Below are 26,569 nucleotides of genomic sequence, written 5' to 3' on the forward strand. Positions count from 1 at the left end.
AAATTGAATTATATTTTAGAAATTTGCGGAAAACTGAAGATAGAAAAAGGAAACTAGAAGAACTTCTTAATTCTGTTGGTCAGAAAGTATCAGAACTCAAAGAAAAGTAAGTTAAGTTTTGAAATATATTTTGAGTATTTGAAAACCTACCACAGTTGATACTTACATTTTAAAAAACTGTTATAATTAATATATTAATTTTTTGATTTATCACTTTAAAATGGTGAATGATATAAAATAATAGTGTATTCCTTTTAAAAAGTTTAATGAGAACAAAAATATTATAAGTTTCCATTTGTATAGCTATCACTGTGTATATTTCTAAGCAATGGAAAACTGAGCAGGAAGAAGTGAATGTACTATGTTAATGCTGGAAGTGTTTACATTTGGTATTCCTACTTCTTTATTAATTTGACCTCAGCGTTTTAGACTTCTGTATTGCAGATGATGCTACAGTACTACTTATTCCATAGTCTGGAATTGTGAATGGTACATGATCGTGTTAAAAATGTTTTATCTTTTTAATTTTGCTCTTTTTGATATTAAAAATATTCCTTCATGCCAGTATACTCAAATCTAAAAACTGTTTATAAAAGGCATTAGTCTTAAAGCCCTCATGTACCTCTTTGTTCCTGTGATTGTTTTTAATATAGGACAAAAAAAATACTGGTATGGGACTTACAAATATGGAAACATTTTCATTTAAGAATTGTAAAGAATGGAAAACTGGAGAACATGTCATTAACTATAGCATATGTTATCACTTGCTACTTTCTTTAAGTCATGTATTACATTTCCTTTTTTTCTTATGGAAGAAATATACATTATTGTACCAAGAAAAAGTTCCATTAGACTAAAATCTATTAATTTTTTTTTCTATTTATAGTCAGGAAACAATCATCTCTATTTACATTTATATATATTTACTTAATATACATAAATTAAAGCTATAGTGAAAGCTATAAATTCAATGTTTTTAATATTCCTGAATGTTTTTGTATTAGACATAGAGATATTAAATCACATAATTTCCCTCCTGGTATATAATTAGAGTGAAAGTGGAAGTGAAGTTGCTCAGTCGTGTCTGACTCTTTGCGACCCCATGGACTGTAGCCTATCAGGCTCCTCCGTCCACAGGATTTTCCAGGCAAGAGTGCTGGAGTGGATTGCCATTGCCTTCTCCAGGGGATCTTCCTGACCCAGGGATCGAACCCGGGTCTCCTGCATTGCAGGCAGATGCTTTACTGTCTGAGCCACCAGGGAAGCCCCAATTAATTAGAGCAGGATAAGGAAAATGATATGTTCTTTTCAATATTACATGCTCAGAATCAGTACTTAATCATACTAAAGTGATTATCAAATATTTATTGAGTAGTTAGCTTATAGTACCAGTGTTTTAACTCCATTTGTTAGCCATTTGCATGTGTCAGATGTTGTCCTAGGCACTTTACATATACATGTTTTTAGCATCTAGAACAATATTGAGAGGTGGATATTCTTACATAATTTGCGATTAGAACGCTAAAGATTAAAAGGTTTGCTTAAGTTGAACAAGTAGTAAATGACTAAGCAAGCATTAGATCCTATATTTGTCTGACTCCTTTAAGTTCCTTTTCTTAGTCACTGCATCATATTACTTGTATTTTGGGAGGATTATTATGAAAACCTTCTGAATAATATGATTGAGGACTGTGGATAATATGACTGAGGAACTGGATTTTTAATTTTAATTAATTTAAATTTAGATAGCCACATATGGCTGCCATATTGGACAAGTGACTCCTAGAGTCTTATTTCTGGGTGAGGGAAGAACAGGGCACTTAGAGAGGCAATAAAGAATAGAGGGCCTGCAACTTAATAGCACACCCATATGTGAATTTTAGGTCCTCTACTTACTACTGGCAAGACCTGTGCAATAATCTGTTTGGATCCAAGTCTCCGTATTTATAAAATGAGGATTATAGCACTTATTCTGAACTGTTCCTGGAATCAGCACAGTCCTGTGTGTTCTCTTTTATGTATTATTTATCTATAGCCGGGCTGGGTATCTGTAGCTATCCGTGGGTATTCTCCAGTTGCAGCCAGCACGGGCTGCTCTCTAGTTGTGATGTGGTTGCGGCTTGTGGGCTCTAGAGTGTGTGGACCTCAGCAGTTGTGCACAGGGTTAGTTGCTCACAGCATGTGGGATCTTTCTGGACCAGGGATTGAACCTGTGTCGCCTGCATCGGCAGGCAGATTCTCAACCACTGGACCGCCAGGGAAGCCCAGTCCTCGGCATTTTGAAGGCACTTATATATTTGTTGAAGGACTAAGTAATCATATGGAATCTGCTATTATATTTAGTAAAATAATAAATTTGTACAAGTATTTTTAAGGAAAATAAAAAGAAGTTTTAAACTTTGGCAGTTGGGCACATAGGGAGAGAATATATCTAATGGGATGAATATTTGATGTGAGTTTTAAAATTTTATTTGTAATTTTGATAGGTGTGTATTTGTGGGAGTTAGAATGAGGGGTGAGGTAGGTATAAGGAAGGAGCTGGATAATGGAACAGCCCATTGACAGTCATGGCAGATGAAAGATAGTGCATTGTTTGAGAATATACAATTCTTCTGATGTTGACATCTAGTTTTACTGGACTAAATAAAATCAAATAAAACTGAAAAGACAAATTAGATAAATCTTGTGACAGGGACTTTGAATGTCATATTGATGTTTATACATAATGTAGCAGGATATCAGCCCTGTGAGAATATTCCCCTTTAAATGTAAGCATTGGTATCATGTCTATTATATTAATGATATTTTATATGCAAATATTATCAATATTATAGTTAATTAAAATTCTAGTATAAAAGTTCACTTTACTACCTAAGCATAATGTATTAAATCTATCTTAAATCTGATTGTCTTTAATTAAATTTTAATGTTTTCATAGATTTCAGAGCAGGACTTCAGAAGCTGCCAAACTTGAAGCTGAAGTAAGCAAAGCACAAGAAACAATTAAAGCTGCAGAAGTCTTAATTAATCAGCTCGATAGAGAACACAGGAGATGGAATGCACAGGTTTGTCTGTGGTCATACAGTGAAGTGAAAGTCGCTCAGTCCTGTTGCACTCTTTGCGACAGCGTGGACTGTACAGTCCATGGCCATAAAGAAGCATTGTTTAAGACACAGGAAATCTATGATATATTTGCTAACAAAAATGAAAAGGAAAAATATCCATTAACTGTCAGTCGGCTTAGGGTAAATGATCTAGATGAATGGCCCTGTTGTGAATTAATCTTTAAGCACAATAACCTTTATGTGGATGGATTTTAGACAAAGCAACCCATTCCTCTTTTAGTTAGAGGAGATCAGTTCATTTCAGTTCAGTCGCTCAGTCGTGTCTAACTCTGCGAACCCACGGACTGCAGCCACCAGGCCTCCCTGTCCATTACCAACACCTGGAGCTTACTCAAACTCACGTCCATCAAGTCAGTGATGCCATCCAACCATCTCATCCTCTTTTGATCCCTTCTAAACCCACCTTCAATCTTTCCCAGCATCAGGGTCTTTTCAAATGAGTCAGATCTTCGCATCAGGTGGCCAAAGTATTGGAGTTTCAGCTTCAGCATCAGTCCTTTCCAGTGAATATTCAGGACTGATCTCCTTCAGAATGAACTGGTTGGATCTCCTTGCAGTCCAAGGGACTCTCAAGAGTCTTCTCCAACACCACAGTTCAAAAGCATCCATTTTTTGGCGCTCAGCTTTCTTCACAGTCCAACTTTTACATCCATACATGACCACTGGAAAAACCATAGCCTTGACTAGATGGACCTTTGTTGGCAAAGTAATGTCTGTGCTTTTCAATATGCTATCTAGGTTGGTCATAACTTTTCTTCCAAGGAGTAAGCCTCTTTTAATTTCATGGCTGCAGTCACTATCTGCAGTGATTTTGGAGCCCAAAAAAATAAAGTCTGACACTGTTTCTCCATCTATTTCCCATGAAGTGATGGGACCAGATGCCATGATCTTCGTTTTCTGAATGTTGAGCTTTAAGCCAAATTTTTCACTCTCCACTTTCACTTTCATCAAGAGGCTTTTTAGTTCCTCTTCACTTTCTGCCATAAGGGTGGTGTCATCTGCATTTGTGAGGTTATTGATATTTCTCCCGGCAATCTTGATTTCAGCCTGTGCATTTGTGAGGTTATTGATATTTCTCCCGGCAATCTTGATTTCAGCCTGTGCTTCTTCCAGTCCAGCGTTTCTCATGATGTACTCTGCATATAAGCAGAGTACAAATAAGCAGGGTGACAATATACAGCCTTGATGTACTCCTTTTCCTATTTGGAACCAGTCTGTTGTTCCATGTCCAGTTCTAACTGTTGCTTCCTGACCTGCATATAGGTTTCTCAAGAGGCAGGTCAGGTGGTCTGGTATTCCCATCTCTTGAAGAATTTTCCACAGTTTATTGTGATCCGCACAGTCAAAGGCTTTGGCATAGTCAATAAAGCAGAAATAGATGTTTTTCTGGAACTCTCTTGCTTTTTCGATGATCCAGCGGATGTTGGCAATTTGATCTCTGATTCCTCTGCCTTTTCTGAAACCAGCTTAAACATCTGGAAGTTCACGGTTCACGTATTGCTGAAGCCTGGCTTGGGTAATTTTGAGCATTACTTTATTAGCGTGTGAGATGAGTGCAATTGTGCGGTAGTTTGAGCATTCTTTGGCATTGTCTTTCTTTGGAATTGGAATGAAAACTGACCTTTTCCAGTCCTGTGGCCACTGCTGAGTTTTCCAAATTTGCTGGCATATTGAGTGCAGCACTTTCACAGCATCATCTTTCAGGATTTGAAATAGCTCAACTGGAATTCCATCACCTCCACTAGCTTTGTTCGTAGTGATGCTTTCTAAGGCCCACTTGACTTCACATTCCAGGATGTCTGGCTCTAGGTGAGTGATCACACCATCATGATTATCTTGGTCATGAAGATCTTTTTTGTACAGTTCTTCTGTGTATTCCTGCTACCTCTTCTTAATATCTTCTGCTTCTGTTAGGTCCATACCATTTCTGTCCTTTTCGAGCCCATCTTTGCATGAAATGTTCCCTTGGTATCTCTGATTTTCTTGAAGAGATCCCTAGTCTTTCCCATTCTTTTGTTTTCCTCTATTTGTTTGCATTGATCGCTGAGGAAGGCTTTCTTATCTCTTCTTGCTGTTCTTTGGAACTCTGCATTCAGAAGCTTATATCATACATTGTTTTAATATGACAGCAAGATCTAAGGTCTTGCTGGTATTTTTACATTTTGAAAATTTTATTTAAGATAGTAATTACTTTAAACCAATGAATGATTTTTTCCTAGAAGCAAAGCTTGAATTTGTGAAGCTTATTTTTTCCTCTTAGGACATATCCATCTCTCTCTCTCTTTTTCAGGTTGCAGAGATCACAGAAGAATTAGCTACTCTTCCTAAAAGAGCTCAACTAGCTGCTGCCTTTATTACATATCTTTCTGCTGCTCCTGAGGGTCTGAGAAAAACCTGTTTGGAAGTATGGACCAAGTTCGCTGGTCTTGAAAGTTTGTATTTAGTTAATTCATAAATTTGAAGTTTCAGTATATGAAAAGCATATCTTTTGATTTTTGTCATTTTACTTTTTTAAGATTAGGAAAGCTTTCTGTAAGTTAATGAATACCATAAGTGCTTAGATTTGCTAAATTCTACGAATGTTCTGAGAATCGATCTATTATGATGACTCTTGTCCCCCTAAAATCACTTTTGAAACTGAGACCACTGAATTATTTTGATACTGTATGAATGCAGTTAAACATTTTATTAATTTTTACACTGATTTCATATGGTAAAATGAGATGTAGGAATTCCAAAATTCTTTGTGAATTTTGTGTTTTTTTATAAATTAATATAGTTGTGAAACATTTATTTAATAGAAGAAAACTAATTCAGTTGTTTCATTTCTTTACATCATTAATTTTTTTTTTTCTCTTAAACTTCTGGTACTAAATGCAGAAGGATGGATTGAATATTAAGAATGATCATTGGACTTTTGTTGGAGTATATTTTAAATAGTTTTATTCTCTTTTCTTCATCAATCACAAGATTATTATTAAGTATCACTGATATCTTTAATTTTTCAGAGTTTGATCTGAGGAGATTTCTTTGTACTGAAAGTGAACAGTTGATTTGGAAAAGTGAGGGCCTGCCATCAGATGACCTTTCCATAGAAAATGCTCTTGTTATCTTACAGGTAATTAATCTACTTAACTTTTCTCATTAGAAATGTTTGTTTTGAAGCTTGCTCCAGGAAGTAACTTCTTAAAATCCTTAAGTTTTCACAGTTAGTTTTTAGTTACCTAAAAGTAAAAATATTTTCTTAACAAAAATCCATTTATGATTCGGTTAGCAACTCTACAATTTTTAGTGTAATTTATTTTTACCTTCATATAAAATTTTAAATTAAAATGGTATTATTTTGGTGGCCAAATATTATTAATTGAACTTCCTAATATGAATAGAAACATTTTAGGGATACTTGATTTATTTGGCTGTATAGTTCTTCCATCTAAAGTATATTTTTAAAAAAATTTTATACTTTTATTTCATTTTGTTTTATAAACAAAGTTATGCAGAATGAAGATAGGTAAGTTTGGGGTATAAATTGAAGATGATCATGTGCATATTTTGGAAAATTTTCCTTTTCTATAGTATGTTTCCCAGAAGTCATTATTTAGAATTGAAACTATTATGCCTTAATTAGCAGTGAATGTGAAAACTAAATTCAAAACCTTGTGTACAAGCAAATCATTTCTTTGTATGAAGTTGAATTTTTACCAATGATTTAACTTACCTTCCTAATATAGAATTTGAAAGATAACTTGTGCCTCTTGAAAATGTTTCATTTTTTTCTATTCTTTTTTTCTGAATAGTTTATATTACAAGTATTTTATTTTACTCTACAACTCTTTTCTCTGTCCACACACCATTTCTTTATCCTAAACGCTTCTCCTTAGGGAGTGTAAGTCATATTATTATAAGATTCATATTGGGGTCCCTGTTTATTCCCATGTAATTTATTGTTTTATTCAACTATCAACTGACTCTACTTTGACTCATTGCATTGGAGTCTTACTAGTATAAGAGTCACTGAACAAATATTAAACAATTTTACCTTCTTTTAATTTGATTTGGCTTTATTTTTTAAACATTTTTTTATCATTTTTCACACTAGAATTACAAATCTGGAACTCTAAATGTGTATATACTCATTATAGCCTAGTACTTTTTATCATGTTTGGTATTCTCTTCCTAAGGTTTCATAGTTGATTATTCATTTTCAGTATTCCAAGAAAGCAGTTGTTTGAAGATTTTAAAAGATTAAAATTTTTCTTTCTTATTCCATAAGAAATCAGAGACCTTTAGAAAAAAAATTTTTCACAATTGTTTTTGTTTTTCTAATAATAGTAAGTGAAAATATTTACTTTTCTATTCTGAATTTCTTTCATGATGAATTTGGGAAATATTGTCTTTGAAATTAATTATTATAACAAGCTTAGTACACTTTGTATTTAATATTGCCAGCTTTCTTATAGGCACATACGCATTTATTTGACAAAACAAAGGGCTTCCCTGGTAGCTCAGCTGGTAAAGAATCTGTCTGAAATGCAGGAGACCCTAGTTTGATTCCTGGGTCAGGAAGATCCCCTGGAGAAGGGATAGGCTACCCACTCCAGTATTCTTGGGCTTCCTTGGAGGCTCAGCTGTTAAAGAATCTGCCTGCAATGCAGGAGACCTGGGTTCAGTCCCTAGGTTGGGTAGATACCTTGGAGTGGGTATCTTACCTTATCTCCAGGATACCTTACCTGGAGAATCCCCATGGACAGAGGAGCCTAGTGGGCTACAGTCCAAGGAGTCACAAAGAATTGGACACAACTGAGCAACTAAAACAGCATGACAAAACAAAACCGTCTGGAAAATTTTGTTAATTAATTATTTTGTTGAAATGAGTTTACCATTGTGTTCGACATTCTGTCTGAGTTCTAAAGTGGAGTAGGTTTAAAATAAACTGTTGTAGTTGAGGGTGTGGTTGGATAGCACAATTCTGTAACATCTACTCATTAACATTACCAAGTAATATGAAATTAGATGTCTAAATTTTCACAAGATGTGGTCCTGGGAGTATTTTCTGAGAAAAAATGACAAGGTGTGATGAATAAAGTATCATTTAACTATAAGATTCTTTTCTTAGGGCACTCTTTCCCAGTTTCAGGGCCTAGAGCCACTCCATCACTTATAAGCTAACTACTTATTTGTGCCTTGTATGTTCAAAATTATTCCTTTGTGTTGTCACAAAGGGTGCTTTGGAGTTCTCATATTTGTGTTCAGTTAACTGTTGAAGTACATGTGTTGTCTGGGTGAGGAAATAGTCAAATAATTATCTACCACTGGCCTTGTAACAAAGGCCATTAGTTCTGTTACATTAGCAGAAAGCTTCTATGACTGTGTCCTTGATGAGGAGGGGAAGAATTTGGCTACGGTGACTGTATGTCCTGGATTGCTTGGACTATGATTTGCATCTGTTATCCTGATGTAATTATTAAAAAAATTTGTTGTGGATGATTTTATGATCTTCCTACTTTTGTGAAACTCAGGGGATAAATGGAGAGTATGAGACCCAGGTGGCACAGTGGTGAAGAATCCACCTGCCAGTTCAGGAGACGTAGGAGACGCAGGTTCAATCCCTGGGTTGGGAAGATGCCCTGGAGAAGGAAATAGCAACCCACTCCAGTGTTCTTGCCTAGAGAATCTCGTGGACAGAGGAGCCTGGTGGGCTACAGTCTATGGGGTTGCAAAGAGTAGGACATGCCTGAGCGATGGAGCATGCACGCACATGTCTGTTAGACACTGTGGAGAGGTGTGAGTAAAGAGCATCCAGAAAGAAGATGGAAAATATGATTCATTTAAATTTCACAGTTTATGAATTTTTCTTGGTTTAAATTTCACAGTATTATAAATTTTTCTTGTGAAGACATGTACTAGGTATTTGTTTCTTATTGTTTATGGACAATTCAGTGTCAAATTAGTTTTCTTTAAACCACTCACACATTTCTGAGAATGTTTTCCCCTCCTGCCATTTATTGCGTGTTGAAGAAATGCAAGCTAATTTGGTATTAGTCTAAAGAATATAGACTTGTAAAGGTAAATTACATTGAGACAAATCTTTGTCATTAAATTCCCCAATACATAATAATAATCAACACTTTTGTATTCTTACTATGTTGTTTATGTGTGCTCAGTTGCTCAGTTGTTTCCATCTCTTTGCCACTCTATAAACTATAGCCTGACAGGCTTCTCTGTTCATGGGATTTTCCAGGCAAGAATACTGCAGTGAGTTGCCATTTCCTTTGATATTCCAAATCCAGGGATCCAACTGGCATCTCCTCTGTCTCCTGCATTGGCAGGAGGGTTCTTTACCTTTGAGCCACATGGGAAGTCCATTTTGTTCATACATTATTATTTAAAAATTAATAGAAGTAAAACACTTAAATACTTAACTCATTTAATTTTCAAATCAATCCTATTTAGTCAGTCAGTCATTTCAGTCACTCAGTCGCATTTTGACTCTTTGCGACCCCAGGTACTGCAGCACACCAGGCCTCCCTGTCATCAATAACTCCCGAAGTTTACTCAAACTCATGTCATTGAGTTGGTGATGCCATCCAACCATCTCATCCTCTGTTGTCCCCTTCCTTCTCCCGCTTTCAATTTTTCCCAGCATCAGTGTCTTTTCCCTTGAGTCAGTTCTTTGCATCAGGTGGCCAAAGTATTGGAGTTTCAGCTTCAACATCAGTCCTTCCATTGAATATTCAGGACTGATTTCCTTTAGGATGGACTGGTTGGATCTCCTTGCAGTCCAAGGGACTCTGAGGAGTCTTCTCCAACATCACAGTTCAAAAGCATCAATTCTTCGGTGCTCAGCTTTCTTTATAGTCCAAATATCACATCTATATATGACTGCTGGAAAAACCATAGCTTTGACTAGATGAACCTTTGTTGGCAAAGTAATGTCTCTGCTTTTTAATATGCTGTCTAGGTTGGCCATAACTTTTCTTCCAAGGAGCAAGTGTCTTTTAATTTCATGACTGTAGTGACCGTCTGCAGGGATTTTGGAGTCCCCCAAAATAAAGTCTGTCACTGTTTCCACTGTTTCCATCTATTTGCCATGAAGTGATGAGACTAGATTCCTGACCTTAGTTTTCAGAATGTTGAGTTTTAAGCCAACTTTTTCACTCTCCTCTTTCCCTTTCATCAAGAGGCTCTTTAGTTCTTCTTTGCTTTCTGCCATAAATGTGGTGTCATCTCCATATCTGGGGTTATTGATATTTTTCCATGCAGCCTTGATTCCATCTTGTGCTTCATCCAGTCCAGCGTTTCTCATGATGTACTCTGCATATAAGTTAAATAAGCAGGGTGACAATATACAGCCTTGACATACTCCTTTCCCTATTTGCAACCAGTCGTTTGTTCCATGTCCAGTTGTAACTGTTGCTTCTTGACCTGCATACAGATTTCTAAGGAGGCAGGTCAGGTGTTGTGGTATTCCCTCTCTTTAAGAATTTTCCACAGTTTTTTGTGATCCACACAGTCAAAGGCTTTGGCATAGTCAGTAAAGCAGAAGTAGGTGTTTTTCTGAAGCTCTCGTTTTTTTGATGATCCAGCGGATGTTGGCATTTGATCTCTGGTTCCTCTGCCTTTTCTGAATCCAGCTTGAACATCTGGAAGTTTACAGTTCACATACTGTTGAAGCCTAGCTTGTAGAATTTTGGCCATTACTTTGCTAGTGTGTGAGATGAGTGCAGTTGTGTGGTAGTTTGAACATTCTTTGGCATTGCCTTTCTTTAGGGTTAGAATGAAAACTGACTTTTTCCAGTCCTGTGGCCACTGCTGAGTTTTTCAGATTTGCTGGCATATTGAGTACAGCATCATCTTTTAGGATTTGAAATAGCTCAGCTGGAATTCCATCACCTCCACCAGCTTTGTTCATAGTGATGCTTCCTAAGGCCCACTTGACTTCACATTGCATGATGTCTCGCTCTAGGTGAGTGATCACACCATCGTGATTATCTGGGTTGTGAAGATCTTTTTTGTACAGTTCCTCCGTGTATTCTTGCCACCTCTTCTTAATATCTTCTGCTTCTGTTAGGTCCATACCATTTCTGTCCTTTAGGTACACATATTATCCTTTTGTAGATAAGGAAGTTGAGATGCAGAAGGGTTAAGTTTCTTGTTTAAGGTCACAGAGCTGTCTAAAGGTAAAGCCAAGATTCAGGCATTGCTGCCTAGCCAGTCTATGCTGTAAGACTGCCTTTGAGAGATATGTGTTTATGGTTCTGTATATGTTTTAACTTATTTATTTTGTGTTATTTCCATTAATGTAATTATCCTTATGTTATCAAAAGATGAATTTTAGTTATATTTACAAAATATTTCTACCCTTACCCCACTTGTGGTTATTAAAAATAAAGTTGTAGTTTTATAAATGTTTTAAAAAGTAGTTTCTTTCTTATTGGATGAAAGTCAGAAGGTACAGACTTTCAAGTATAAAATAAATAAGCACTAGGGACATTATGTACAACATGATAAATATTACCACTGCTGTATATGAAAGTTGCTTAGAGATGAAATCCTAAGAGTTCTCATTGCAAGGAAAAAAAAAAAAACAATTTCTTTAATTTTGCACCTGTATGATATTATGGATATTCACTAAATTTACTGTGACAATCATTTCATGATACATGTAAGTGAAATCATTGTTTTGTACATCTTAACTTACACATGATCGTCAATTATATCTCAGTAAAAGTGGAAGAAAAAAATCGCTTTCAAAAATGTCCCCTAACTAATCTTTTTTTCCCCCAAGAAGAGAAGAATTAAAATTGATATCATGTGTCTCTAGCGTGACTTCTGTTCTGAGCTCCTGATCTGTAGTTCTAATTTCCTATTAGATATTATTTTCTGGACCTTTGTATGCAGTTCAAACTTTGTCTTTAATCAGTAAAAAAAATTTTTTTTTAAGTTTAGAATCAGTGGCCAAGTATATATAATACATTTTCTTTTTAAAAAGTAATTTATGCTTTAAAGTAACTGAGATGTTCAAAAGGTTCCTTTTTACAGTAGGAGGCTTGACCAGAATTGTTCTAGCCAACTCTTCCCTTGATATTGTTCTCCATGACACATATTATGTTGTCACACACTTCCATTATATACTATCAATAGGGGCTGTATTTGCTGTCATGGGAGGATTTGTACATTGATTTCCACTATTTTCGGGCAATACCCTTAACACTACATGAGCCAAAATCCACTTTGCAATCATATTTGTACGTGTAAATATAACTTTTTTAAACTAGCTTCAGGATTCAAATGATATTACCAGGACATCTCTCTCTCTCTTTCCTCCATCTTAAGAGATGAATTTATTCTTTGATATTCTTAGATGGATTTATTCTTAGATAGGTTCTGCCATGTGTTATTGATAGACATTGGTGACTTGTGAGTTTTACCATTATCGCAGTTTATGTTCTCAGACTAAAGATATCGCTTCCCATCCTTTCCACTATTTATGTCAGTCCTTAACAAAAGCTTCTTATTGATTAGCTTGGATCACTTGCTTACCCCTTGTATGCAGTTCTGGAAGATTGATAATCCCCTGAGAAATGCATGATTGGGGCATGCATGCTAGGCAAAGGTACCTGTGTTCTCTAATAATTGTTTCTCTTCCTCCCTGACTTATTATAACCTGCTTCTCTTCTGTTTCCTAATGCTGGAGACATCACTGTCTTGGTCTAGTAATGCAGACTGCAAATCATTCTTAGCTATGTCTCTTTAATTGTTCATTCAGTTAATTACTCAGCCAGTCTGCTCAAATCTATCTCTCAAATGTGTCCTGAATTCATTCTGTTGCAACCACGCCTGCTGCCAGTGGCTTCACTCAGGCCTACCTCATGTTGTGGTAAATACATCATAATAGCAGTTGGTTGCTTGCCCCCAGTATCAGTTCCTTAATTGTTATTGGACTGATTCTCCTAAAATGTTAATCTGATCATAACAATTCCTTGAATAATATATTTCAGTGACTGCTCATTACCTGCAAAGAAAAATTTCATTATCCTTAAACATGGCATGATCTTTATGATCAGAAAGACCTCTGATTACTCCTACCATTTTATAAGCATCATATTTGCCTAAACTTTTTTTTGGCCATCACTATTTATATTGATAATTTATTGCAAGAAGCCAAAAGAATCAATGTATAAAATTTCAAAAATAACCAAAATGCCTGTACTTTTTACTCCAACTATACTAAGTCACTGGTGGTTTTCCAAATACTCCCAGGCTTTTCACTCTTCTCTCAAACATGCTGTTGTCTGGACCAAATTTGCTTTTTAGTTTTTAACTTCTTTGCCTGGCTAAGTCCTATCTCTTTTAATCTAGTTTGACTTGAATTGCTTCCCAGCAGCTTCCCCTAACTTCACTTAACGATCCACTTATATAATTTTGAGTTATCTTTGATTTAAAAAAATTTTTCATTTTTTGCTTCTTTATTGGATGGTGGTCAGTAAGGGTGAGGGAATGTATTTTGTTAATTTTTTGTATCCCCTGCATTATATGGTAGATGAATGAATAGCATGAATGAATGAAAGCTTAGCATTTTTGGATCTATAATTTGTTAAATGTAGAATTTGACCACATTTAATCATGGAACACACACCTAAAATATTCCTTAGAGGTCTTCTCTGTGTCTCTGAAGAAGTATAAATAAGATGAATACAAACTTGTAACTATTCTTTGAAATTCTTAGGCATATTTTCTGTGCTAAATGCATGATTTTTTGAAGCATTATCTTATTCTCTTTTTAACTGCTTCAGATCATTGGCTTGAAATCATGGGTAAGAACTTTTTAAAATTTAAAATAATTATTTTTGTAGTTAAGCAAAATCTAGTTTACTTGTGGAATGTTTGCTGTTGAATGCTGGCATAAAATGATATCTAAAACCTAGTGTGCAATACTTAAGAGGTTTACTAGCCATGTTATTTTGCTTGCAATTGCACATGTATGTGGTAGAGCAGTAGGTGAAGCCTCCAGAAGTAGATGCTGGGTGAAGATCATACAGTGGGGTAACACTGGGGGACTCGCGGTGTTAGTAGTCCCCTCTGGATACAGGTAAAAAGAGGCTGCAATATTTAGAGAGAATTTTAAAACAGTAATAAAGCTGTTTTAGAGTCAGTCAACTCTTTATTATAACTGTGTGTTGGCAGTTTTCAACATCATTGCAGATAAATGCTGTTGATCCCCAGGGCATGTTATCCCACCATCCCCCTCCTTCTTGAGATGCCAGTAAGGAAAAATCTGTGTCCTTATTAGAACTACCCCAGTTCTAAGTCTTTACTTCACTGCTACCCTCACGTGTTATCTTATCCTTATATCCTGTAACTGAATTATGTTTTTCAAATAAATGTGAAAATTTAAGAAAAATTGGGTCAGTTGTTATTTAAATCTGATTTGCTAGGTAACAATGATTATTAGATGGTTTAAAATTTATCATATATTTATGATATATGATCAACTTAAATATATGTAAATATACATAAATATATAATTGGCTTTATATAGGTAAATATATATGTAAAGATACATAAATATATAATTGGCTTTATATAGGTAAGTATATATGTAAAGATACGTAAATATATAATTGGCTTCCTTTCATTTTCTAAATGGCATGTGTATGTAGTATTCTAATTTTATGTTTGTTTCAGAGTTTAATTAGCGCAAGGTGTGAAGTAATGAATTTAGTTCATAGTTCGTTAGAAACTAAGCCATGCCCATGGGGCAACCCAAGATGGGCAGGTCATGGTGGAGAGATCTGACAGAATGTGGTCCACTGGAGAAGGGAATGGCAAACCACTTCAGTATTCTTGCCTTGAGAACCCCATGAACAGTATGAAAAGGCAAAATGATGGGATACTGAAAGAGAAACTCCCCAGGTCAGTACATGCCCAGTATGCTACTGGAGATCATGGGAGAAATAACTCCAGAAAGAATGAAGGGATGGAGCCAAAGCATAAAGAATACCCAGCTGTGGATGTGACTGGTGATAGAAGCAAGGTCCGATGCTGTAAAGAGCAATATTGCATAGGAACCTGGAATGTCAGGTCCATGAATCAAGGCAAATTGGAAGTGGTCAAACAAGAGATGGCAAGAGTGAATGTCGACATTCTAGGAATCAGCAAACTAAAATGGACTGGAATGGGTGAATTTAACTCAGATAACCATTATATCTACTACTGCAGGCAGTAATCCCTCAGAAGAAATGGAGTAGCCATCATGATCAACAAAACAGTCCAAAATGCAGTACTTGGATGCGATCTCAAAAATGACAGAATGATCTCTGTTCGTTTCTAAGGCAAACCATTCAATATCAGAGTAATCCAAGTCTATGCCCCAGCCAGTGACACTGAAGAAGCTGAAGTTGAAGGGTTCTATGAAGGCCTACAAGACCTTTTAGAACTAACACCCAAAAAAGATGTCCTTTTCATTATAGGGGACTGGAATGCAAAAGTAGGAAGTCAAGAAACACCAGGAGTAATAGGCAAATTTGGCCTTGGAATACGGAATGAAGCAGGGCAAAGACTAATAGAGTTTTGCCAAGAAAATGCACTGGTCATAGCAAACACCCTCTTCCAACAACACCAGAGAAGACTCTACACATGGACATCACCAGACGGTCAACACCGAAATCAGATTGATTATATTCTTTGCAGACAAAGATGGAGAAGCTCTATACAGTCAACAAAAACAAGACCAGGACCTGACTGTGGCTCGGACTATGAACTCCTTATTGCCAAATTCAGACTGAAATTGAGGAAAGTAGGGAAAACCACTAGATCTTTCAGGTATTACCCAAATCAAATCCCTTATGATCATATAGTGGAAGTGAGAAATAGATTTAAGGGCCTAGATCTGATAGATAGAGTGCATGATGAACTATGGAATGAGGTTCGTGACATTGTACAGGAGACAGGGATCAAGACCATCTCCATGGAAAAGAAATGCAAAAAAGCAAAATGGCTGTCTGGGGAGGCCTTACAAATAAATAGCTGTGAAAAGAAGAGAAGCAAAAAGCAAAGGAGAAAAGGAAAGATATAAACATCTGAATGCAGAGTTCCAAAGACTAGCAAGAAGAGAGAAGAAAGCCTTCCTCAGCGATCAATGCAAAGAAATAGAGGAAAACAACAGAATGGGAAAGACTAGGGATCTCTTCAAGAAATCAGAGATAACAAAGGAACATTTCATGCAAAGATGGGCTCGATAAATGACAGAAATGGTATGGACCTAACAGAAGCAGAAGATATTAAGAAGAGATGGCAAGAATACACAGAAGAACTGTACAAAAAAGATCTTCATGACCCAGATAATCACGATGGTGTGATCATTCACCTAGAGCCAGACATCCTGGAATGTGAAGTCAAGTGGGCCTTAGAAAGCATCACTACGAACAAAGCTAGTGGAGGTGATAGAATTCCAGTTGAGCTATTCCAAATCCTGAAAGATGATGCTGTGAAAGTGCTGCATTCAATATGCCAGCAAATTTGGAAAACTCAGCAGTGGCCACAGGACTGGAAAAGGTCAGTTTTCATTCCAATTCCAAAGAAAGACAATGCCAAAGAATGCTCCAACTACTGCACAATTGCACTCATCTCACACACTAGTAAAGTAATGCTCAAAATTATCCAAGCCAGGCTCAGCAATATGTGAACCGTGAACTTCCAGATATTCAAGCTGGTTTTAGAAAAGGTGGAGGAACCAGAGATCAAATTGCCAACATCTGCTGGATCATGGAAAAAGCAAGAGAGTTCCAGAAAAGCATCTATTTCTGTTTTATTGACTATGCCAAAGCCTTTGACTGTGTGGATCACAATAAACCGTGAAAAATTCTTCAAGAGATGGGAATACCAGACCACCTGATCTGCCTCTTGAGAAATTTGTATGCAGGTCAGGAAGCAACAGTTAGAACTGGACATGGAACAACAGACTGGTTCCAAATAGGAAAAGGAGTTCGTCAAGGCTGTATATTTTCACCCTGTTTGTTTAACTTCTATGCAGAGTACATCATGAGAAATGCTGGACTGGGAGAAACACAAGCTGGAATCCAGATTGCCGGGAGAAATATCAATAACCTCAGATATGCAGATGACACCACCCTTATGGCAGAAAGTGAAGAGGAACTCAAAAGCCTCTTGATGAAAGTGAAAGTGGAGAGTGAAAAAGTTGGCTTAAAGCTCAACATTCAGAATATGAAGATCATGGCATCCGGTCCCATCACTTCATGGGAAATAGATGGAGAAACAGTGGAAATAGTGTCAGACTTTATTTTTCTGGGCTCCAAAATCACTACAGATGGTGACTGCAGCCATGAAATTAAAAGACGCTTACTCCTTGGAAGAAAAGTTATGACCAACCTAGAGAGCATATTCAAAAGCAGAGACATTACTTGGCTAACAAAGGTTTGTCTAATCAAGGCTATGGTTTTTCCTGTGGTCATGTATGGATGTGAGAGTTGGACTGTGAAGAAGACTGAGAGCCTAAGAATTGATGCTTTTGAACTGTGTTGTTGGAGAAGACTCTTGAGAGTCCCTTGGACTGCAAGGAGATCCAACCAGTCCATTCTGAAGGAGATCAGCCCTGGGATTCCTTCGGAAGAAATGATGCTAAAGCTGAAACTCCAGTACTTTGGCCACCTCATGCTGGGAGGGACTGGGGGCAAGAGGAGAAGGGGACGACAGAGGATGAGATGGCTGGATGGCATCGCTGACTCGATGGACGTGAGTCTGAGTGAACTCCGGGAGTTGGTGATGGACAGGGAGGCCTGGCGTGCTGCGATTCATGGGGTCACAAAGAGTCGGACACGACTGAGCGACTGATCTGATCTGATCGTTACATCTTAACCAATCATCTTTTGTAATTTTCTGTTCTAGAATAATCCTTTAGTAATAGTAATTATGTATACTACTTTAGAAAAATTAGTCCTAAAATATAAATAATTATATCACTGATTGTTTCAGCAATACTTTTATGATTAGCTCTTAGTTCGTTTATTCAACCAAAGAATATCTGAAGTTTAGGGAATAACTTATGTATTTTAAAAGCAAGAAGAGAAGTGCAAATGGCATCTACTTAGGACTAGAATGCTTACTGTGTTGTTAATGTACATTTTCTGTGTTATTGTAAATAATACTATGTTCTAACTTTACTGTGGTTAAATTTAATAACCTAATATTAATTTCTGGTAAAATTTATTAATTTAACCTCCAGTGGAGCTAAAAACTACCTTCATTTCCTCATTATAGTTGTATATTTGTGTTCTTCAAAACCTTAGAGAAAAACTCACTCATTAATTGTTTAATAATTTTTAGGAAATGATTTTCATTTAATGAAAGCTTATAATTTTTCTTTTTTTTAATTAGAGTCGAGTATGCCCATTTCTTATCGACCCTTCTTCCCAAGCTACAGAATGGTTAAAGACACATTTGAAAGACTCACGCTTGGAAGTTATTAACCAGCAGGTGTGTATTACTTATAATTTAGATACCAAGTAGTAATGGAGTAATGGCATCTTATGGTGACAAGAACTCTGGGTCTGTAATCAGAAAACATAGGTTCAAACCGAGTTCTTATAACTTACCTGGCATGGGCCCTGGGGAAAGAAATGTGGCTTTCTTAGCTTTAGTTTTATAATTTGTAAAAAGGAATAAGAATCTTTGTTTGATTCCTTCAATATGCAAGGTATTGATCTAAGCCCAGGAATTTATTTTAGTAATCAGAGTTCATGCCCTTATGGAGATGACAATTGAGTAATTAGTTACACTAAACAAATAAGCATTTATACTAAATTATGATTAAAGTCAAGTGCTATAGAAGGGTTCTATAGAAGTAAGTTACTTAGGGACTTAGGAAAATCCCCTGGACTTTTAAATTTCCTCTTCATATAACTCAGCAGTGATCACCTGTGTTGTGTCCTGAGGTTTGACAATCGGCCAATGAAGTGTGATAGTGTTTGTGTAGTGACTTCTTGCTGTCCTGTTTATCTTGCCAAAGAAATTATTTTTCATGTTTTTTGAGAAAGTCCCAATGCATGGTTAATTTTTTAATGTAATCAAATTTTAATCATTTTAATTCAGATGCTTGAAAAATTACCTCTTTAAAATGTTCTTCACTTATCAAATGGGGATATCTAACTCATTTGTGTTTAAGAATAATTGTAATACGTAATTATTTATATAATATATAAAATATTTAATGTCACTTATGGTTGTAGTAGGATATTTAGATAATAATTATTATCCAAATATTTAATTTTTTAAAACAAAGTTGGAGAATTGAAGTGGTGTTTAAAGTGACTTTTTGCCTACTCAGAAAGCCTAAAAATTCTTGCATGGTTATAAAATTTTGTCTAAACGTTTCTTTTCAAAATAATTAGAACTATCACAGCAAGATAAGTTTACTAGAATTCATCAGCTTGTCTTTGTTACTCCATTCAATGTTTGATATTGAATATAAATAGTTTTTATTAATAGTTAGATGAGTGAATTATTGCATATAGAATTTGAAAATTTTTTTCTGCATCAATTTGAAATTCTAGAAAATTTTAAAGGCTGTTTTTATTATTAATGTTAAAATCTTATTTTTCCAATGTATATATTTAAATTATTTATGAATTTATTTGATAGTTTATCCAATCAACTTGGTTCATCATCAAATACTTATAAGTTGATGAAGACAATTATGAATAATTTATGTTATTAACATATTGATTTTAAAATGTTTGTATTATTCCTGTTAATATTTTCAATATCTATATGACCTTTGTAAATCTAAGGTAATAAAGGAATTCATATGTATTCTTATTTATTCTCTTAGGATAGTAACTTTATCACAGCTCTTGAGTTGGCAGTACGTTTTGGGAAAACCCTTATTATACAAGAAATGGATGGTGTAGAACCTGTACTTTATCCACTATTGAGACGAGATCTGGTTGCTCAAGGTAAATGAATATTTGACAGTTTCCAGAGAGTAACTATTTTTTAAATACAAGCTATTTAACTTCAACAACTAACTTTGACTTTTTTTTTGTCTTTCCACTTAGTCTGAGGATATGAAAACTTTTTGGAGGGTGGATGATAGTAATGTCAGAATCTAATAGTAATAGCAATTAAAAAACTTTTAATTAAAGTGTGTTTATACAAGAAGGGCCATATCAGGGTCTCCCACACCATTCCCAGGTACAGTGTCTTACGAGGAAGGCTCAAGGGACTCAGCACATAGGTGCACTCATGGCTTATATTATTGGAACAAAAGGCTACAAAGCAAAGTCAGCAAAGAGAAAGGCACGTAAGGTGAAGTCAGGAGTCAGGAAACCAAGTGCAAATTCCGAGTCTTCTTTCATTGGAGTCACTCAGGCTGTGTTTAAATCCCCCAGGACAAGTTGTGACAACACGTGTGTAAATTGTCTACACACAAAGGAAGACGCAGAGTTTTCAATGGGGCTGATTATGTAAGCATAGTCTACCTAGCAGGGAGCAAAATTCCAGACTTCGCAAAGGAAAGCAGGTGTTCAGCATACACCATTTTGTTTGTACAACAGTTTAAGCACAGTGAGCTGCTCTTTCCTGTTCTGGTAAACTTAAGAACCTTAACAAAATCCCAAATTCCCAGACGGTTGTTAAGGGCCTTGCAAGCTGGTCTCCCTAAGAATACTGGTCTTAGAATGTTACATCACCTCAGGCACCTAACCCAGACTTTGATATTAGGAAGTAATGCCCTTAAACTCTGCATGTTGTGCAAAGTGTATATGTGGACATACATAGACATGTACTTATATATAAATACGTAGTTACTTGCACGACACACTTTGCTAGCACCACAGAGTTTAGAAAATCGGAGTTATTGGGGGCAAAGTGAAGAAATAGCAAAGCCTGCACTATCTATTGATTACCTTTTATCCTACAAATAGTTATGCTTGGCTGAGCAGTGGTTGGTAAATTATGGAAAGAACTCTAGGAGTGGGACTGTTGCTGATGTAACCTGAAGTTACCTCCCAGAGTTCAGTCTCTGGTCTCAGTCTGTTATTTACTAAAGCTAATTCAGATCTGTTAAACCACCTCTTGCTATACTGTCTTAAAGGAAGTGGAAAGGAATCTTTTGATCATCTGAATTTGACTCTCTTTACAGTCTATATGTTGTCCCTTGGGCTCATTAAATTTGTCTCAATGAGCTCTGACTGGTGTTAGGTCTTAACTGTATCTGCTTCATTGTCTGAGAGTGGAGTTTGACAAGGTCCCCTAAAATTGAATCTGCTGAGAAATAATATTCTATGTCATGATTGGTTCACGTGATGAACCACTATTCCAGATAGTTGTTCAGGGCTGGTTTGGGTGAATTTGTTAATTTCTATTCATTTCATTGAGAAAAAGGCAGTTAAAATCTGACCCTACCCTACTTTTTCCACCTTCAGTCCAGAGTTGGATGTATTCATATGACTTCAGTTGAAGTCTGTTATCCCCTTTGATTATACTTCACACTGTCCTTTTCCATAGTTTTGAGTTCCTTGTGAATAGTCATTTGTTACTGTACGTTTCTGCTGAGGACAGAGGATGGTTGTCCTAAAATGACATAAAGCAAAGCTTGGGTCCCAGTTAATTTATATCCCTGTGTTCTTAATCTAAGCAATATAAACTGCATTTCTGCATAGTGATGTTGAAACAGGTACAAATAATAGGAATAGAATGTACTTCTCCTCAAATTTATACAGTTCAAAAATCACTTCAAATATGTATTGATCCAAAAGAACAAGGTATAGTTCCTCCTCAAAGTCTCTACTGACTTTGGGCTTTATTTGTTTTTTATTTTCTAAGTGCTCCAGATGGTCGGTTAGGTTAGGTTGTTTATTTGAGATTTTTCTTGTTTCTGGAGGTGGGCCTGCATTGCTTCTGTTGCGGTCTCTAGTGGGTGCCTTTGTGCGGGAGTGTCCCCCTGCAGTCTGCTTGTGCCCAGAGGCTTCCGTGGGAGTGCCGAAACTGACGTAACCCCAAACCTGCCTTTCCTCTGGTTTGCTGGCAGCTGTCGCCTTGTAGGAGGTTGGGCTGGAGATGGAGTTGTTCGTTCACAGCCAGGTGTTTCTGGGGCTTGTCCTCTGTTCCGTGGCTGTCACTGGCTCTGGAGGGGATAGGGCCTGTTCCCAAGTGGTTGGAGCAGAAGTTTTGAAGGTTGGGTCTGAGCTGGCTCCATCCCCTTTAAGTGTGTTCCCTCCCCAATCTGGCACCAGCCTCCTTCCCAGGAGGGGAGCCGTGCCTGGATAAGAGGGGTGGATGGGCACTTGGCATTGGCTTGGGTACAAATTGTGGATGTCTTACCAGAGACGAGAAGTCGTGGCTGCTCTGAGGTGCTGCCTGTGTAAGTACCTGTAATAGCTGTTCCCACCCTGCTCAGACATTTCTCTAGGTCTGAGTTTTCTTTTTCCCAGCTGAGCTTTCACCTCATCTGGAGCAGCCCTCACCCAAGTTGAGCAGTTGCTGGACTCAGATTGGGGTATGTGCTGAAGCCTTCACAGGAACACAGTCAGCCACCCATGCAGCTTTAATCCCCTCTCTTCCCCTGGTTTAGGAGTAAGCAGGCATGTATTGTGGCTCCTCGTGAATGGTGTCCATTCACGGTCCTCCTGTTAGTCCCAGCAGCCCTCCAGGCAGCACGGAGACTCATTTCTCAGTGTCAGACCTTTGGACAAGACCTTTGCATGGTTTGTGACTCAGACCACCTACTCCTTCAGGAGGAGCTCTGCCTGTGTGATCCCTCTTCTTCTGAATCATCTCTTAGGAGCACAGCTACAGACCTGTTTTACCCAAATCTGTGTTTTTACATCTTCTAGTTCTGCTGCAGTTGGTTTTCAGTGAGGATTGTCTCACATGTGGACATTTTTTTGATGTGTTCTACATCCTCCTCCTTTGCCATTTGGATTTCTTATCCCTGGGTTAATGTTGTTTTGTTTGTATTCTGTATTTTGTGTATATGTCAACTTAGGTTAATTTTTTTAGGTATTTGTCTATTGCATCTAATTTGTCAAATGTATTGGTATATCTTTATATAACATTCTTGTAACTTTAAAACTTCAGTGAGATTTTCAATAATGTGTCATTTATCAATAATAATATTTTTTTCTCTTTGGTCAGTCTTGATAACAGTATATCAGTTTTATTGATCTTTTCAGATATCAGTTTTTAACTTTGTTAATATTCTCTATTGTATTTTCAATTTTTGTTTTTTATTTATTTTATTCCTAATATTTTCCTTAGATTTTGTTTGGTTGTCTTTTTTCCTAGATTCTTGAAATAGAAATAAAAAGCACTGATAATTCAATATTTTCTTTTTTCTAACGTATTCATTTCTGTCTATAAATTTTCTGCTAGGCCCTTCTTTAGCTTTATACCACAAGTTTTGGTCTGTATTTTTAAAAAAGTTCATAAGTTACTTAATGCTTTTTAATTTAATTTCCAAGGAGTTGGATATTTTCTAGGTATTCTTTTGTGATTGGTTTCTAGCTTAACTCCATTGTGGTCATAAAACTTATTCTGAAGTGTTCAGTTTTTTAAGTCCTGTTGAAGTTTTCTTTATGATCTGGGATTGGCTCGTTTTCATAAATGTTAATTGTAATGCTTAGACTTTCTGTATCTTTACTTTTTACTTCTATTTGTCCTATTATATATTGAGAAAAAGAGTCTCATGATTTTGGATTTGCTTTTCAGTTCTGTCAATTTTTATTTTAAATATTTTGAAGCTACGTGTTTAGATACTACATATTTGGATATGTGCTGTCTTTCTGTTTGGTTATTTTCTTTATCATTATCAACTGTCCTTTGTCTCTAGAAATATCTCAAGTTTTAGAATTTGGTGTTAGAATAATTACACTAATTTTGAAGATTGGTATTGGAATATTTTTGAATTTTTTTACTTTCAACTTTCTATTGGTTTTCTTTGTAAAATGTGTTTCTCATAAATAGTGTGTCATTTGGTTTTTTATTTCTATTCATGAGACAGTCTTACTTTTTTGTATGTATAATTTAGTTAACCAATTCTTGCAATAACTAATACTGTTTTTTAAGGAGCCTGATTGGTTTTTTAATCAGATGTTTGTTTTTCATGGCTACTCTGTATGTAACAATATGCATCTGTGACTTAACTTTATTAATGTAGATAAATGCTTGCCACTTTTCTATGATCTTTAATTCCATACACTCCATTCTTGCTTTTGCATCATTATTATGCTGCATTATCATGTTCCATATGATGTTATAATGACTGATTTTAAAATCTGTATTTATACATGTTTAACCTTTATGGTATTCTTCCAGTGTTTCCACTGTCTCATTTCCTCTGGGATTATTTTTTTCTTTCTGAAGAATTTCCTTATCATTTCATTTAGTGCAGATCTACTGAAAACAAGCTTTTTTTTTTTTTTTTTTTCCATTTTTAAATGCTTTTTTTCTCTGTATCTAACAGAATTCTAGGTTGACAGCTATTTTCTGTAGCACTTTGAGGTTCTTATTGCATCGTATTCTAGCTTATGTCATCCCTATTGAGAAATTGCCTGCTGGTTTATTGTTGCTTTTTTGTAAGTGACACATCATTTTTCTCTGGTAATGTATAATTTTTTTTTGTCCTTGGTTTTCAGTGATTTTACTGTGATATCCTTAGATTAGTTTTCTTTGCATTTATTCTGCTTGTATTGTCTTGAATCATTCTATTTGGTACATAGTTATTACATTGAATCTTTAAATTTGTATTTTTCTTTCAATATTAATTTGATTTCTTTTTGATCCTTTGAATATCCTCTTTCATAAAGTGTGTTTTGAATTCTTTTAAAATCTATTCTAGGAGTCTCAAAAATTCTTTACATTGGTTTTCGTAACATTAGAAAATGATCTTTGATAATGTGGTTTTTTACCTAAAAAATTAGTTACTTTTATCAGTTGAAATCATAAATAATGGGTGTAATAGTTGATTGATTTTTCTGTATATGATATATAATTAAAATCATTGTTATTTATATTAGAATATAAAAAGCTTCTTTATGAGGCAGAAGTTTACTTTGTCTCAGTTGCACTTGTTGCAGAGCTCCTGTGCATGACAGTCTGAATAAATCCTTTTTGACATTAATAATGGATTCTTTGGAATTACTGATATGTTGTTTTTTCCAGGTTTTACCAGGTCATTCTGTTTTTAAGTGTTACATCTTAAATACTAGCACAATAAACACTTTGAAACTGATAAATTTTGAAGTAGAGAATAATTAAGCATTTCCATTTTTGTCATCTATAATCAAACATTTCAGAAAATTTGATAATATGAAACATATAGTTAATGTTAAAACTGTATCCCTGGAGAAGGGAATGGCAACCCACTTCAGTAAGCATTCTTGCCTGGAAAAACCCATGGACAGAGGGTTCATGGGGGTCACAAAGAGTCATACATAACTGAGCACATGTTAAATATAAGTAGATATTCTTTTGATGCTTCAATATCCTAGGATTGTCTTAATAAGTATTATTTATCTTTGTTTGCCTAAGTGCTGACTGATTAGTAGAGCATTCTTGTTAACGGTCTTTTGGGTAGCCTCACTGTTGCTGTCTTTTGGACTGTATTGAAAAGCCTGTAGTAAAAACTATTTAGAGGTACTAAAAAATTGTATTTTATAATGTCATGTAGCAAAATACTGAATATTCAGACCAGCTAATTATGTCATTTTAAAAAATAGGACCACGTTATGTGGTACAAATAGGTGACAAAATTATCGACTACAATGAAGAGTTTCGCCTGTTTTTGTCAACAAGAAGCCCAAATCCCTTTATTCCACCGGATGCAGCTTCCATTGTTACTGAGGTTAACTTTACTACAACAAGAAGTGGATTACGAGGACAGGTATATGTGGACAGTCATAATTTGCCTTAGAAATCTTCGAAATCTTCTTTGTAAACTTGTGAAATACTTTGAGTGAGAAGCTATTTTGTTAAACTGATTAGCATTTAAACTCATGATTTTGGAAATATACTTGGAAATCAGCAACACATTTGGGTTAATTTCATTCTCCATTAGTGTTAGAATTATATATTTGTTGCTAATGTCACATTGCTACTTCTTCCAGTAAAACTTTAATTTTACAGTCTACTTATATTTGTTAGAATTTGAGAATTGGAAGGATCATACACATTAAGATTAGTAACTTTATTTTTTTTTTAATTGTGAAAACTGAAGTTTAAGTGTTAAAACTGCATTTAGTTGACTTATTCAGCTAGTTGAGTATCTTTGATTCCAAATCCAACATTGTTTTTGACCAGAACATTTGTATGTTTGAATTCTCTTTTTCTTTGTATGGCTTATTACAGTTTATAATTATTACATGAACTGCAAAATAATTTTCATGTACAGACTTTTGGTTACACACTCAGTTACTCATTTTATTTCC

The 26,569-nt window shown here is 35.6% G+C and overlaps 1 protein-coding gene across 3 annotated transcripts in view; it reads left to right on the forward strand.

Annotated features, from left to right (window-relative positions):
* DYNC2H1 (dynein cytoplasmic 2 heavy chain 1) overlaps positions 1–26,569 on the forward strand; it is a 399,828-nt gene that overhangs the window by 154,178 nt on the left and 219,081 nt on the right. For all 3 annotated transcript variants that reach the window (XM_044929811.2, XM_044929812.2, XM_044929810.2), the window contains exons 60-66: positions 20–106; positions 2,939–3,065; positions 5,416–5,557; positions 6,134–6,243; positions 18,522–18,620; positions 19,975–20,098; positions 25,862–26,025. In XM_044929811.2, coding sequence (XP_044785746.2) covers positions 20–106; positions 2,939–3,065; positions 5,416–5,557; positions 6,134–6,243; positions 18,522–18,620; positions 19,975–20,098; positions 25,862–26,025 — 853 coding nt within the window. The remainder of the gene's footprint in view (positions 1–19; positions 107–2,938; positions 3,066–5,415; positions 5,558–6,133; positions 6,244–18,521; positions 18,621–19,974; positions 20,099–25,861; positions 26,026–26,569) is intronic.

This window comes from Bubalus bubalis, chromosome 16 (assembly GCF_019923935.1).
Source record: "Bubalus bubalis isolate 160015118507 breed Murrah chromosome 16, NDDB_SH_1, whole genome shotgun sequence".
In the NCBI taxonomy this organism is placed as follows: Eukaryota; Metazoa; Chordata; class Mammalia; order Artiodactyla; family Bovidae; genus Bubalus; species Bubalus bubalis.